Consider the following 16,702-nt stretch of genomic DNA (forward strand, 5'->3'; position numbering starts at 1 on the left):
CTTTCCTTGCCTTCTTTTAGCCCTGGTAGCACTCTTCAGAGAATCGTTTTTGTACGTGTCAAAGACCAGTATGATCTCATCACAATCTTTTGTTAGAGACATGAGTCTGTCATTGAAGCATTCACCCAGATCGTTGACTTTCACTACAGTGGCTGGTTTCTTTGTCAGCTTATGCACAAGTACCATCCCATCCACCAGTGCAATCTTCTGACTTGTAGGTTTACTAGATGTGGATGCCATAGTTCTTGTGTCCATTGGATCTTCTTGTAGAACACTTGCAGCTGGTGTCTGCTGCTGATCTTCGGGGTGAATTTCTGCTCTTGCTAACTTGTCGAGGAGATGAATTAACTTCGACTTGTCAGTGCATGGAAGAATTGTCCCATCTGCAGCGAACAGTGCTCTTGGTGTCACAGTGAACTCGTAATTTCCGATGGCATATTTCTGGTTGACGTCTCTGTTTGACTTGGCAAGGACCATGAGCCTTCCGTACAGTTCCTTAGTCTCATTCAGATCCACAGTCCTGTCTCTGAGTTTCACTGTGGTTCTCTTGTTCCCAGACGTGAACATCTTGTTGTTGTCCTTCTTGACTGGTGCCCAGAGGCTAACATCTCCATTGATACGCTCCGACACGTAGTCTTCATACAACTTCTGACCAGTGACATCAATGTTCAAGATCTGTGGTACATACTCGTCTGGGATGTAAGCATTCGTTATCACATTGTGCAGCTTGTCACCTTCAGTGTCAAATGGATTCCCGTGACTCAGTATCGCAGCCTTGATCTTGTTGATTTGCTTCATGCTCCCTCTTGACTGCACTTGGACCAAGGTCATGATGTTCTGTGATCTTGTCACCTTCCAGGCCAAACTGACTCTTGAAGTCTTTTGACAGGCGTGATAATTCTGGTGTAACCATGAAGAATCTCTGTCTAGCATTGGCATTGTTAGAGATGAATTTAGAAGCTCTATTTAGAAGATGAGATCCTGAGAAACATCAATTTTACGGCGGCCAGTTTGAAAAATCCAAGATGGCCGCCACATAGGAGATCTATGGTCATGTCTAGCTTATCGAACTTGTTACCATTGGATTCGGGGCCCTTGAAAATGTATGTTTAGCCGTTAGAATCAAAGCTCTATGTTATTTAGAAGCTGAGATATTGAGAAAAATTAGTTCTACGGCAGCAATTTTGAAAATCCAAGATGGCCGCCATACAGAAGTCTGTGCAAATAGCAACATTGGTTTTCTGACTGACTATACAATATAGTTTCCAAAAATATATAGATTTCCAAATCCCCCAAAAAATCCAACGAAACTTTAAATCTGGACATACTGAACCTGACTACTATCTCCCAATGGTGAAGAATCACTTTTAAAATTCTAGTAGCCAGATCCGAATCCTGATCTTCATCAAAATCGAATCATTTCGTCCTTGTCACATACCCTACATCTCTGCCAAATTTCGTCCGAATCCGTCCACAACTTTTTGATATATTTTGTTCACAAACTGACAAACAAACAAACTGACAGACAGGGGTGAAAACATAACCTCCATCCACCTTTGGTGGCAGAGGTAATAAATCTACTAATAAAAAGTGCAAAAATTACAAGTAAGTTAAGGCATTGTCTAGCTTATGCTGTGACTTCACCTTTTCAAGGAACCAGTGCGGACGGCAGCCTTTGCCATCAGTCCGCACACGAATTTTTTGCAGTGAAGCCACATCGTCAATCTCCATGGTTATAACATCAGCCTGGCCTCTTTCAAACCTAAGGAGAGGGACGTCGCAACTTCACAATCATATGTGATGCAAAGCAGTACCCAATAGGAAGAAAGAACAACATCCAGTTTATCGTCCATCCGAGGGACGGCACACACATGGATTTCTCACTCTGACTGCAAAACATCAAGATGGCAGTTTGTAGCTGGGTCGAGATTCAAAATCGAAACCAGGCTAGATAGCTTAGTGGTGAGTGTGCATACCTCCAGGAGTCTAAGCAGATCAAACAATGAGAGACAATAAATTGAGAGACAACAAACGGACAATAAAAAGATTCGTAGTTCACATCCAAATGAGTTTTGCATCAAATCTCACTATCAGCCATGATCTTTCTTGCCCAAAACATACCTCTAAAGTTGGCCTCAAAAGCTAGTTGCCAACTGAGCATCCTCTACCCTGCAAAGTCCTTCCTTGGCACACCTGAACTCTTATACATCTACAAGGCTTTCAACGGAAGCTTGATGGAATACTGCTTTCCCCTCTGGGTTGGCTCCCCTGCCTTACACCTTGCTCAGCTTGATGCCGTGGAAAACAAGAACTTTAAGATCATTGGAATCTCCCATGATAAAGCCGAGTCAATGGACCTATCACTTTCACATCTCAAACAGGTCGGTAGTCTGTCTTTTACCATCTCATTCCTGGTCTTGCACCCTCTGCTCTTTGTTCTGTGTCCCTTACCCCAAGGCTCACCTCCACTCATTTGTTCCTCTTTTCCCCGACCTGTGGAATCATCTTCCACATTCTCTTCAATCTCATTATTTCCTCCAGGTTTTCAAGACAGTTGCTCGCCACCATCTCAAAAATTGCCAATTTTATAAAGTACATACGACGAAACAAAAATCGCCAATTTTAATTAATTAAATTGCGAACAGCACCACCTGTGGTGGATATCTGGATATTTAAGTTAGGCTCAATTAATCAGCCTTGAGGAACTCCCTGGAGCAAACGAGTTGTGGCTGAAGGAGAGCAATCTGAAAAACTAATACTTTATTATAGATGATTTGAAGGACTAATTACAGGTATAGAAAACTGCAATTAAGTCAAGAGACGCCATATTGGAAAATCCAAAAATAAAATTGTCATTTCTTTGAATATTGTATCTCATTCCTACAACTTTTTGAAAGAATTTCATACGTTAGGGTCCTATGTGTCTAAGCATGTCAATATCTCGAAATATTGTATTTGAAGGAAACAAAAAATATCGTGAATATTCATGGAGACAAAGCCTGATGGAAACCATTGCACAGCATGGTATTGTTACGAACTTTACCTGCTCCAATTCTTCATCAATTGCATGTCTTCAGTCACACCAATAGCACCAAAAACGCTCATAAATATGTTCGCATCAGTTCCACCATGATGTATGTCACCAGTGAAAACCGCCACTTCGTACAGGACCTGCAGAGTACAAAGATATATTTTAATGCACGTGATCAAAACAAAGATATATTTTAATGCACGTGATCAAAACAAAGATATATTTTAATGCACGTGATCAAAATGTACAAGTGCCGAAGAAAATGGTGTGAGATTCAAGCTGGTGAAATTTCATCAACTAATCCACATTTATAATCAACGAGCAGAAGTACCCGTCACTTTACTGACGGATTTAATCAAAAGACAGCATGTTGTACTTCACAAACATTCTACTCTATTCACTCTATAATCTGCTCGAGGTCATCTTGCATCTGCTTGGAAGTCAGCTAACATCACCGTCATCACCCATCATCGCTGCTTACATATGGCACAAGCAAAAATCACTTCCATTTCGCTGCGAAGCTCAGTGTTGGATGCTTTGGTTTGAACCTCCGTTTAAAATGAGTGAAATGTAACATTTTTGAAAATTTCTAATAATTCTCACTCAGATTATAACATCACCATAATGTATATTATTAAGTTGTTTAAGATTTATTTGTATAAGACGATGACCCATAATACCAGCTACCACCAGGTGGCGCTATATGACACACACTTACTTAGAGAGAATTGGGATCTTCCCCCCATCCTGAACTCCTCTCCCAGATATGCTACCCAGACAGAAACCATACTTGGGGTACCCTTAGGTAACATGCAAAATATGGTTGTATTTGGTTCAGTAGTTTTTTTAGTTTTTGAAGCATATATAAACAAACAAACAACACTAATTGAGCTTTATATATTACATAGCCAATAACTACACTGAACATGTCACGTTCGACTTCACATGTACGAGTACACCGCAAGCAGTGAATACCAAGCAGGAATGGTCGAACCTTGGGCATGATAGGGATGCAACTGGCATCCAAGATGCTAAAGGTTCGTGCGGTGCGTCCATCGTCACGGTCCTTGGCAAACCAGCATTTACACGGTATGACATACATGAAGCCTCGTGTTGGCATCACGACTTCTAACTCTTCCACAAACCAGCAACTCTCCGCAGTGATCCCGTCATGGCCGAGCTGTTCATGATGTACAGGTAAAATCAGAGACAGACAATGGGCTCAGCATGTGTTTGCAAATACATTTGTTCAGAATGTTAACAGTTGATTGCTTTGAGATTTTTAATATTATTATTGATAATAATAATAACAACAGTAATATTACAGCATTGAACATGTGGATTGAGACCCACGATGAGCCTATAGTGTCTGTGGATGGACACTGAAACCAAGTTTGCTCATGCCTACATCCAAAGATTGATCCATATCTCTCATCCTCATAATCATCATCATTAGCACAGGAGATGGGTTTTTGTAATCACTTATGTGTCTGTCTGTGCGTGTGTGTGTGTGTGTGTGTGTGTGTGTGTGTCTGTCCGGGACATAAAATTTTTTTTTTTACCATTTGAGCTATTGTCATCAAATTTTCACCAAAGACTTATTATGATAATATGGAGAAGGCAAATTAATAATTTTCTCAAAAGGTGAAAAGGTCAAAGGTCAGCGTCACATAAAATCAGCAATTCTCATCCAATTGACGTGAAATTTAAATTTATCATTTGAGTTTTGTCCTCAAATTTTCAACAAAGCTTTATCAAGAGAATATGGAGAAGGCAAATTAATAATTTTGTCAAAAGGTCAAAGGTCAGCGTCACGTAAAATCGTCAATTTTCATCCGATTGACCTGCCAATTTAAAGAATTGGCATATCGGGTCACTGAATTGGTTCACGAATCAAAAGGTAGGAGTCGATTATTTTTTTAGATCAAAAGGTCAAAGGTCAAGGTTGCATAAAATCGACAATTTTCATTTTGTATTATTTTGAAACTGTTTTCGTTATTTTGAGCGTATGGAAGAAGAAGAAGACGTCTGAATACAAACAAATGCACGGACAGGCTTTGCATTTTCATATGCTTTCAAGTTATTATTTTAATAATCCATGTACCATTTAATAATCCAATCCATTTTAATAATCCATAATCCATGTACGCAGGCAGGTAGGTGGTCTTTCTGTCTTCTACCGACTCCTCTCCGGCCTTGCTCCCCCAGCTCTCTCTGTGCTCTGTCCCCCAAATATTCCTACAGGTCGCACAAGATCTGCCAGCAACCCTCTGATGGTTAAACTGCCGAAATCTCGGCTCTCTGCTCACATTCACTCTTTCATTCCTCTTTTCTCCCGCCTGTGGAACAAACTCCCACACTCCCTTCAATCCCTCTCCTCCCTCCAGGTCTTTAAAACAGCTGTTCACCACCATCTCTTATCTTCCCCCATCCATAACCTTGATCTTTTCTACCCCCACTAATTCACCCCAGATCCACCTTGTTTGAAATTCCAACTTATTTCCTGGAAATCCTGGCAGTGTCCATATGTTTATACCTCTCCCACCCCCCCCCCTTCACATGCCTCCCCCCCTTCACATGCCTCCCCCCCTTCACATGCCTCCCCCCCAAAGCCCTCTCCCTCCCACAGATCTCTCGATGTCTCCATGTCTCTCGGTCCCTGCTCTCAAATGTTGTGTTTGTGTCCTTCCCCCTCTCTCCCCATCTTGTCTACCGCTCCCGATGTTATTTGTTTTATGTGTCTGTTTGTCTTTCTGTGTGATTAATGTTCGCTCTTTCACGAGCCTCGATCTTGTATACAAAAAAAAAAAAAAAAAAAAAAAAAAAACCATACTTTTGACAGGTGCTCTTGAAGCATCTTTTGGCAAGTGTTATATGCTGGGTGGTTTGCCCTTGCCTTCCCCAGCAGTCAGTCAAGAACTGAGGAACAATTTGTAACCAAATTTTAAACTCAAAAAGGAGCAAACGAGCTTCAGTGAATGATATAGAAAAAGGGGAACCTTCAAAACCATGTACGACCTTACCTCTACATTCCGTAGCTCTCCGATGTCCTGGCCGCGGAGTCGATACTTCTGTGAGGAATCTGGCCCAAAGCCGGCCTTCTCATCTGTCGAGTCCAACCAAAGACGACAAGTACGGCGATCCCTTGTGCCAAATAAGATGACAAAACCTCTGCTTTTTGTGCTGTGCTCTTTTGATGGGCCTGTGGTCACCACCACATAGTAGGGGATCACTGTACAACACAAAGGGAATATTGTTAAAGGCAAACTGGTGTTCAGTGCAAATTGTTGTGTCTCGTGTATAACAATTTCAATATACTACAAAATGTGCAAAATGTTGCGATAAGTCTTTTGATTAAATGTGTGGCCCCACCACTCCGTCAAGTTCAGAGACAGGGGACATTAAAATGAGGATCGACCGACAGACAGACCGACCACCAGATCATCTGTCCATGTACTTTTGTGTCCGTGATATTTCAAAAACCGTTGAACATTTAGCTTTCATATTGCAGATGTCTATTCCTCATGACATTATCTTAATATCTTAACCTGATTAGATCACATTGGAGATTGGCTGATTTTTGTTGCCATGGCAACCATCTGGTAATTTGGCTGGTGCATGCGAGATTATTCCTCCCTTGTTTCTTGTTAAATAGGTGTGTGTGTGTGTGTCTGTGTGTGAGTGTGTGTGCATGTGTCTGTGTGTGTGTGCACGCATGTGTGTGTCTGTGTGTGTGTGTGTGTGTGTGTGTGTGTCAACCACTCAAAAGGCGGGGGACCTAGAGTACAAACCAGCTTATCTTTCCTTTTACAAAGGGCTAATTCTATTGTTAGAAACAATAAGCTGTTTACAAACCGATTTTGTGGGATAAATCAGTTCCACTGATCACACACACACACACACACACACACACACACACACACACACACACACACACACACACACACACACACACACACACACACACACACACACACACACACACACACACACACACACACACACACACACACACACACACACACACACACACACACACACACACACACACACACACACACACACACACACACACACGGTTTTACTATAAATTCAGTGAACTTGTAAAATATACAAGTTCAATCCCCAAAAATTCCCTATCGCCTATAAGATCGGGCCTATCGCTTTGTCATGAAGCTCAGTCTATGGATCGATCACAGGCCGGTGGTATCTTTGTCTTCTACCCACCTCCTTTTCTGGTCTTGCACCATCTGCTCTCGCCATGCTTTGTCTCCTCCCCCCTACCAATCCCCTTAGGTTTCTGCAGGGCACACACGGCTCACCATCAACCACCTTCTGGTGAAACTACCTAAATCCAGGATCGCTGCACACCTCAACTCATTTGTTCCTTTCCCCCCCCCCACCCCCCCCATCTGTGCAACCCACTTCCATATCCTCTTCAATCTCACTCTCCACTCCAGGTCTGAACAGCTGTTCTCCACCATCTCAGATCATTCTCATTCCGAAACCATGATCTTGTCTACCCTCGTTAACCACCCCTCACCCAACCTCAAGTCCCCCACCTTCCAAATTTCAAGTTTTTCCTTCCTGAGAGTTTGCTTCTTCTGTATCCATCTTGTCCACCCCATGCATCCTTTCCTGCCCCATATTCCTCCCCACACCCATTGTTTGTCTGTCCAACGTTGGGCCAGCTCTCCCTTCCAACGTCGACCCGCCATTGGCCCGCTGGGACAAAATTACGTCAGCCCAACATTGTTTTTTTTACATTGGCCCTCCATCTTGTCCATCTCTGCTGTTGGGTTCCTCCCTCCCCCTTCTCTCTACTATTTTTATTCACCTGTTACGTCCTGATCCGTTTAGTGTACTAGCTCTACCACGAGCCTCAACTCTATATACAAAAAAACAAACATCAGAGTGACATCTAGATACTTGCAACATGTGATCAGGTCCAGGATCATGTATTTTGGTGGATGAACGAATCTCATGGCCATATATTTGATGTCATTTTAGGCTATTTCCATTCGATGTGAAATCGAATGTAAAACCAAATACTGGATTAGACTCATCAGAAGGATCCCGAAGAAGTAAAGAGCAAAAATAGTCATCTGGAGGAACCTGAATAGGATTCGGGTTTCAGCCGCTACTCCACAACCCTCAAACCCATCCAGGCGCAGCCAAGTGAGCCTTACAGAAAAATTTCTGCAAGAATTCACTTCTTAGACAGATGGTTAAAGAAAGAGAGAAATAAAGAAAAGGCAAGAATTAGAATGAATAAAGAGAAATGTAAAAAGTAGAAAGAAATGTGAAAGGTAATAAATAACAAAGATGTCGGGAAGAACCCGGCTTTTTTTTTTTTTGTATACTGAATCGAGGCTCGTGAAAGAGCTAACATTTATTTCACAAACAAATCAACCAGACAAACAAAATATATAAAAAGAGGGAGCGGAAGACAAGATGGGGAGAGAAGGGGAAGCACACAAACATAACATTTGAGAGCAGGGACATCGGGAGATGTGTGGGAGGGAGAGGGCTTGGGGGGAGGAGGCGTGGGAAGGGGGGTGGGGGGGGGGGGTGGGAGAAGTATAAAACACAAGGACACCAAGGACTTCCAGGACAGAAGTTGGTATTTCAAAAAAGTGGATTTGGGGTGAAATTAGCAGGGGTAGAAAAGATCAAGGTTTTGGATGGGGGAAGATAAGAGATGGTGGTGAACAGCTGTTTTAAAGACCTGGAGGGTGGAGTGGGATTGAAGAGAGTGAGGGAGTTTGTTCCAGAGGCGGGAGAAAAGAGGAATGAAGGAGTGGAGGTGAGCAGAGAGTCTTCATTTTGGCAGTTTAACCATAAGAGGGTTGCAGGCAGATCTTGTGCGACCTGTAGGAATATTTGGGGGACAGAACCCAGAGAGAGCTGGGGGGGGGGGGGGGCAAGGCCAGAGAGGAGTCGGTAGAAGACAGAAAGACCACCAACCTGCCTGCGGTGAGTGAGTGAAAGGCCCTTGGAGTTAGCTTCATCGCAGGAGATTCCAATGATTCTGAACGCTTTGGTTTCAACAGCGTGAAGACGAGCTAGGTGTGAGGCAGGAGCACCAGCCCAGAGGGGAGAGCAGTATTCCATTGAGCTGCGGATGAAAGCCTTGTATGTGGTGAGGAGCTCAGGTGTGCCAAGGAAGGACTTCGCACGACGGAGGATGCCCAGTCGGCGACTGGCTTTCGAGGCCAGATTTGAAATGTGGTTTTCCCAGGAAAGATCATGGCAGATAGTGAGACCCAAAAGCTTGAGTGACAGAACTTCTTGGAGAGGATTATTCAGAAAGTGGATGGCAGGGTTGTCCAGTCGGTCTTTTCGGAGAGACATCGTAAGAGTGTGAGATTTGTCAGGATTGAAAGACATGTTCCACTTGTTTGCTCAGTCTGTGATTTTGTCCAGGTCTGCAGAGAGTGAGGAGGCTGCAGACTGCCAATCTGAGGGATGAGGAATGGAGTGACAGAGAGTAGAGTCATCAGCAAAGAGATAGAGAGGATTTTCAAGAGAGTCAGAGAGATCATTGATGAAGACCAGAAAAGCACAGGGCCCAGAACACTGCCTTGGGGAACTCCAGCCTGAACAGGAAGAGGAGATGAGAGAAACCCATTCAGGGCCACACGTTGACTACGACTAGAGAGGAAGTCCACCAGCCATGCGTGGAGATTTCCATGGATACCAAAGGAGGAGGGTTTGGTGAGCAGAGCAGGGTGCCAGACCGTATCGAAGGCACGTGAAATGTCAAGGGAGACAGCTCTAATTTCCTGTTTAGATAGATTTCAGCAGTTCTTCCCCAGATTTCCATGGATACCAAAGGAGGAGGGTTTGGTGAGCAGAGCGGGGTGCCAGACCGTATTGAAGGCACGTGATATGTCAAGGGAGACAGCTCTAATTTCCTGGATAGATAGATTTCAGCAGTTCTTCCCCAGGCTGAAACGCAGCAACAGGTACAAGCTACCAAGTTATTGTCTAAACAATGATGTCCATAATGACGACATAATTCCTTAATTTCAGACCTATATTCACAGCAATGTAGTGAAGATGAAAACATCCCTCCAAATGGTACTTACTCTTCGTGTGCTTCAACGACTTTTCGTTTTTCTCACGTAGCACATTATCAGTCATGTGATGAACTTGTGATAAACAAATGCGGTCTTCTTCTTCTCTATTTCCATTGTAACCCTGAAAACAAAATGAGTACAAGAGTACCATCATGCAATCACTAAAGGAACAGTGTTGAGAAACACCCTATGGAGTCAAACAATTTTCCAATCTTTTTTTTCCCAAATTCTCCAATCTTTAAGAAAAATCCAAGGTGTTGCATGACTATGAAGTCCTCAAATACAAATCACTCAAATTTTTGAATCACTAGAGTACCTTTACTGCTATCTCACAGGAAAATGTGTCAAAATATAAATGCTCATTGAAGATTTGAGCTCTAAAGTAAAGTTATGGCAGTGTTCACATTGAGCAAATCATGTTAGTATAGATTAATGGACAGCACCATTGAAGTTTAAGAGTTGTTCAGACGTACTTGCACATAGAGTATGCGCTCAATACATCCGTCCTCCTTACTGCGAGACAGCCAGCGTTCACAGTGGAAAACACAGGTCTCGTCCCTCACTGTCACCTCGACCCTCTCCAGGAACCAGCCGGCACCCAGCAGACTGTTGTCATGGCGGATGTTAACTTTGTACAGATTCCGAATGTCAATGGCCTCAAAAGAAAACTTATCTTCCTGCACACACGGAACGTGCAGCGAACATCCGAGCATCATAAAGAGAGGCGACCCACACAAACACGGAGTGTTTGTTGCTCCGCCACGGCGTGCCTATTGCGATTTGTGGCCTGGGTGGTAATGGATGCTGGTGCTAAAAGCTAGGAGGACAAAAATTAGTGTCGTACACAGTTGAAAATCTTAATGAAATTAGGATGTTGTCGAGTTCTTCTGTATATAATTGTGTAGTGAGGAAGGTCCATACTCCACAGTGACATAATAGGCCCAAGTTGCATCATAAATATGAGCACGACTTAACATACACATCTTACCGAATGATGCACAACAAAATTGGTCCTGACAAACCTTGCCCTTTTCAAACTTGTTGGTGTTGGTTTCGGACTTGCTCAGTTTCCTCTCACCAGTGTCTCCCTGGTCTCCATAGATAGTCAGGAATACATTGGCATCAGTACCAGCCCCTCGTACATCACCAGTATACACACACACCTTATAGGTGAGTGCTGGCACATGTTGTAAAAAAACAAACAAAAAAACAGCACACAAACTGAGCTACTGAACTGGAAAAACATGCATTTCACCAAATATAAATCAGATACACAAACAAGGGCAAGAGAACATTCAAAATGCAACTTATATATTTAAAATGAAACAATTAGCACACTCACATATGAAGTACTTTTCTTAATTGCAACCACCTCAAGATTGAACAATTGTCAGACAAAATAATCGGAAGTATTAATATGTAAGAAAACTTGTCACCATACAGGGTGTTGAAGAAACATTCGGAAGGCTAACATGACATCATCACACCAATCGAAGACATCAGGTAAGTTGAAGCTAACTACGTTGGAAGTTGATAAATCAAAAACAAATTCATTATTATATCATACTAGCATAGCACCCACCCCTATGGGTGATTTTGGTCCATGCATGCAACATGTTCCTTTATTTGGGCGGTGTATAGGCAACTGACAGCTGCCTCAATCACTCTCGAAAATAAAACAAATAACGCGGGCTGCATGCACGAAGCAAAAACATGCCTCCTGCTTATAATTCAAAACATGTCACTGCACTGGAAAACGTGGGGACAGCAATACTGTACATACTGTAAAGGGTGGGAGCTTGTAATATCCTCTCCCACCTGGAGGCAGCGCTACATGCTGCACATTTACATAGACAATTTGCCAGTCTCCCCCTCCCTCCCACCCAAAGATCACCAGCAAAGGTAAAAACACTCCTATACACTAATAGCGGTCATGCTGATCTTATGTAGCCAGGTTGGATGTAATCGGCACAGAACTGTAAGGGGAGTAGAGCGACAAATATACACCAGTCCGAGAATTATAGTAAGGATTGAAATTATGTCCTTATTTGACCTTGACCTTGACCTAGTTAACCTTGTTATTAACAACTGAATATATCGAGCGCAATATGAAAACTTTTTGTTTTCAAGATCATTATCAAATAAGCTATTCGAACAAACATTGGAAGACATCAAAAGTATGACAAATGGAAAATCTTCAAGATGGCATGCTTGAATAACATCCCAATGTGAAAAAGCCCACCCTGTAGCGGGTCTTCATATGGGTTTTCAGTCACCAGCACCTGCCCATCATCATCGAGAACCTCCAGCACCACAATGCTTGGTACCAACTCACACAAAATCTCACCATCATCCTCAGAGTGCGCGAGCCAGCGTTGGCAAGGAAATGTGATCCGCTGTGAACCCTGTGTAAGAACACAGGAAACATCTCGTGAAACCGCATGCTGGCTTTCATGATTTTTTAAACAACAGAATCTGATCTTTTTCAGTGAGAAAAATTAAGTAGACATTTAAAGGTGGATTGAACAAATGAGGCTCTACATTCAAAAGCACAAGAAACCAAACTGTGAGCAAACCACAAATAGACATTTTTTTTTAAAATCAGAAATCATTATTTTATTAGGCAGCACTAAACATTAAATACAGTGCATTCAGAAAGTATTCAGACCCCTTCACTTTTTTCACATTTTGTTATGTTGCAGCCTTATGCTGAGATCGTTTAAATTCATTTTTTCCCTCATCAATCTACACTCAATACCCCATAATGACAAAGAGAAAACAGGATTTTAGAAAGTTTAGCAAATTTATTAAAAAGAAAAAACTGAAATATCACATTTACATAAGTATTCAGACCCTTTCCTGTGTCACTTGAAATTTTGCTCAAGTGCCTCCCATTTCTCTTGATCATCTTTGAGATGTTTCTACACCTTGATTGGAGTCCACCTGTGGTAAATTCAATATTGATTGGACATGATTTGGAAAGGCACACACCTGTCTATATAAGGTCTCACGGCTGACAATGCATATCAGAGCAAAAACCAAGCCATGAGGTCGAAGGAACTGCCTGCAGAGCTCAGAGACAGGATTGTGTCGAGGCACAGATCTGGGGAAGCCTACAAAAAAATTCTGCTGCATTGAAGGTTCCCAAGAGCACAGTGGCCTCCATAATTCTTAAATGGAAGAAGTTTGGAACAACCAGGACTCTTACTGGAGCTGGCCGCCCGGCCAAACTGAGCAATCGGGGGAGAAGGGCCTTGGTAATAGAGGTGACCAAGAACCCGATGGTCACTCTGGCTGAGCTCCAGAGATCCTGTGTGGAGATGGGAGAAACTTCCAGAAGGACAACCATCACTGCAACACTCCACCGATCCAGGCTTTATGGCAGATTGGCCACACGGAAGCCTCTCCTCAGTGAAAGACACATTAAAGCCCACATAATCTTGTTTCTCACAGTCTGAGAGTTCTTTAGGTGCTTTTTTGCAAACTCCTAGCGGGCTTTCAATGTATACGGAGTCAATGCTGTTGATAAAAGCACTGTTAGTCGTTGGGCTTCACGAATTGCGGGCTCTGAGAAAGGCCAAGCAGAGCTCAGTGATGCGCCTCGCTCTGGCCGGCCAACAACAGCATTCACTCCGGCGTTGCTTCAACGTGCTGATGAACTCATTCGAAAAGACCGACGGATTACAACCAGAAGGCTTGCAACTGAGCTCTCATTTTATCCAAGGGAAGTGTTAACAACATTATTGATGCCTTAGGATATTCAAAAGTGTGTGCACGTTGGGTTCCACAAAGACTAACTGACGATCACAAAACTTTGCAGAAAGAGGTGTGTTCAAATTTGCTCTCCCGTTATGAGGCTGATGGTGAAAGCTTTTTGTCACGAAATCGTCACTGGGGATGAAACATGGATCCATCACTTTGAACAGGAGACCAAAAGACAGTCATATCATGTCATCGCTCTCATCCGCCCCCATTCCAAATTACTCATGTCCCAATTTATGAGCAAGAACTGAACCCCTGGGACAGTAAATATCAAGGCCTCACCTTATCTTATGTGCAGGCAGTCGCAGGTCGGTCGGGTCCTAGAGTGTCATCCACCCGACTGAATTCCAAATTTATCCTATAGGGCCTATCAAATTCCACAAATTTCCTTTTATCCGCTGCACTGGCAAGCATATGGATCCACCTCCTCCGGTGACCTTTACTACACTACTACCCTTGGCTACGACAGCTCCGCCCCTCTACCGTGCAAGCGATATCGGGTAAGTTGAGCAGCCAAACCACCAACATGGCCCACGAGTGTCCATAAGGGTGCGACCCAACATTCATCCTTCGGCCCCCCTGCGAGGACCACGGCTCCACTAGCCCAAGCTGGCCAATCTGGTGAGCACCTGCTGCCAACTCCGGCATTCCCAAGGCCTCGGACCTGAGGGGCACGGTCGCAGTGGGTGGCATCCACATCACGTCCCCTGCCATTCTCACATCCTCCAGTCCGACCACATGCAGCCCCCATTGCCCACCCACATATAACCACGCCCAGGGTGTAGTTGAAAGTCGTGTTCCACCAGGAGACTCAATCCCGGAAGACTCGGTCCGCACACCTCGGCCACCCATAACACGACGTTGACCTCCTGACTGCCCAACTCCATCCCTACAACCCCGCGGCTCAATATTGGCGCTGTCGCTCATGTAGCCAGTTGAAGGCTGGCCTGCTACTCTATCAATTTTGTCACAGCCTCCAACACTTTGGTCTAACACACCTGGATCAATAATGGTGTCACTGGCCAAGTGTCCACCATGGCTTCACAAAATTCCCCTTAAATTTTGCATCTAACCCTCAAATTACCCGTACCAATGTTTCTACAATTCACTATTTTCACCAAAGAAGGGCGCTTCTCCATACACTTGCCAGCCAAGCATGGCCCTGTATGCTCAGCTCATTCCAATTTCCCGATTTATCCCATGGCTCTCTTCTCAACCCGAGAGTCCAGAAATCACAACAGAATATCTGTGGAAGATCATGCTCACACTATTGCTTTCCACAGATGCCCCAATTGTTGTCCGGTGGGCTATATCATACCTGTCCATGCGGTTCGATGCGTGTCCATAGACCAGCATGCTCACCACATGCTGGCTGTCCCAGAGTCTTAGGGAGAGGCTGCCAGGCTGCATGCCCGGGCGGTCATCACATCAGGCCCTTGTTGGCCATCCGTGCTGCCGACACCAAAGCGCGACCTGCAACACCTCCCCCTAGTGGTCCTCATGATACCCCATACCAGATGCCTGTGAGAAACCACCTCAGACCCCCGTAGGTCTCAACCCCCTCCAGGGTCCGGTGACCCTGCTGGCCCGAGACACTCGCTCGGGGGGCGCCCCGATGGACAAGGGACGCCACACTCCACCAGACTCCCCGTGGGGCTCGGGCCATACCACGACACCCCTGGTGGGACCCCACGTTCTAATCCTGCCAGAAGAGCCCCCCAGCTGGCTGGCATCAACCAATTTCCAAGTGGGGCAATTTCCCATGAGGCCGACCCCAATGACCTCTCCTCATCCGAATTTCGCAGCCCGGGGACCAACTCCCGCCACGGCTGCTCCAACCAAACTCCCATTGCAATTTGAGTTTAAATCTCCTTTTAAAAAATTTGGCCTCGCGTGCCCAACCGCAGCTGCAGGTCACTACCCCTTCTTCAGGTTTCTCTGCCCTTCCATGCAGCTGCTCTAAATTGGCTATGTGGATCGCTATTTTTGTGGAATTCGATCGATTCGTGGCTATGTGGAATTCGATCACTATTTTCTCTCCTTTCCGACTATGATCGCTCTCTATCGGCTCTATTTCCCGACTCCTTCATGTCCGAGGTCCAGCTCGGGGCCAAAACACCACCCCCCCCCTGCTGCGTATTCAATTTTGGAGCCTCTGGTACCCAATCGTGGTTTGTGGTGAGGGTCCCCTTGGTTACCTTAATCTTATCCTGGGGATGCTTAACGGAACGACTCACCTCATCTCATCTCCCAGACTCTGTTGGACCTGAGCAATCTCTCCCTCGATGGTAATGTCCCAAGTCTCCAGCCGCTCCTGTGTCAAATCATTCTCATAATCAGTCAATTGAGGCCCCAACAGGTCTTTATCTACAAAGGCCCACTCTTGTTCTGTTACACGGGCCTCCAATATTTTTACCTCTTGCTCCAAATTACCGCCCTGGTGCTGCACCAATTCCAATTCCTCCCCCTGCTGGTGCATTCTGGTATCCATACAGGTCTGACAGCCCTCCAGGTCCTCATTTAACAAACATTCCCCATTTACTTCCAAACATTCCCTATTTACTTCTGAACATTCCCTATTTACTTCCGAACATTCCCTATTTACTTTCGAACAGTCCCTCTCCTGTGACCCAAGTTCATTCTTTTGTTCTCTTTGGACTTTTATTTCTTCAGTTTGGGCATCCCTTTGTTCACTACAGGCCTCCAATCGTTCAGTTTTATTTTTTCCTGTCTCTCCTTATTTCTTCCTCCCCTTTCCTTATTTGTTCACTTTTTTTTTTTCTCCTTATTTCTTCCCCATATTCCTTCATATAGTCACTCTGGGCAT

At 44.3% G+C, this 16,702-nt stretch overlaps 1 protein-coding gene across 1 annotated transcript in view; it reads right to left on the bottom strand.

The window, feature by feature from the left end:
• The window catches only part of LOXHD1 (lipoxygenase homology PLAT domains 1), a 181,154-nt gene that overhangs the window by 42,912 nt on the left and 121,540 nt on the right, over window positions 1–16,702 (bottom strand). Inside the window, exons 28-35 of the mRNA XM_068108949.2 lie at window positions 12,356–12,518; window positions 11,136–11,290; window positions 10,587–10,790; window positions 10,123–10,234; window positions 6,055–6,263; window positions 4,026–4,211; window positions 3,044–3,171; window positions 1,645–1,762 (exon numbers count right to left, since the gene is read on the bottom strand). Of these exons, the coding sequence (XP_067965050.2) occupies window positions 1,645–1,762; window positions 3,044–3,171; window positions 4,026–4,211; window positions 6,055–6,263; window positions 10,123–10,234; window positions 10,587–10,790; window positions 11,136–11,290; window positions 12,356–12,518 (1,275 nt within the window). The remainder of the gene's footprint in view (window positions 1–1,644; window positions 1,763–3,043; window positions 3,172–4,025; window positions 4,212–6,054; window positions 6,264–10,122; window positions 10,235–10,586; window positions 10,791–11,135; window positions 11,291–12,355; window positions 12,519–16,702) is intronic.

Source organism: Myxine glutinosa, chromosome 2 (genome assembly GCF_964187855.1).
Source record: "Myxine glutinosa chromosome 2, kmMyxGlut1.1, whole genome shotgun sequence".
NCBI lineage: Eukaryota > Metazoa > Chordata > Myxini > Myxiniformes > Myxinidae > Myxine > Myxine glutinosa.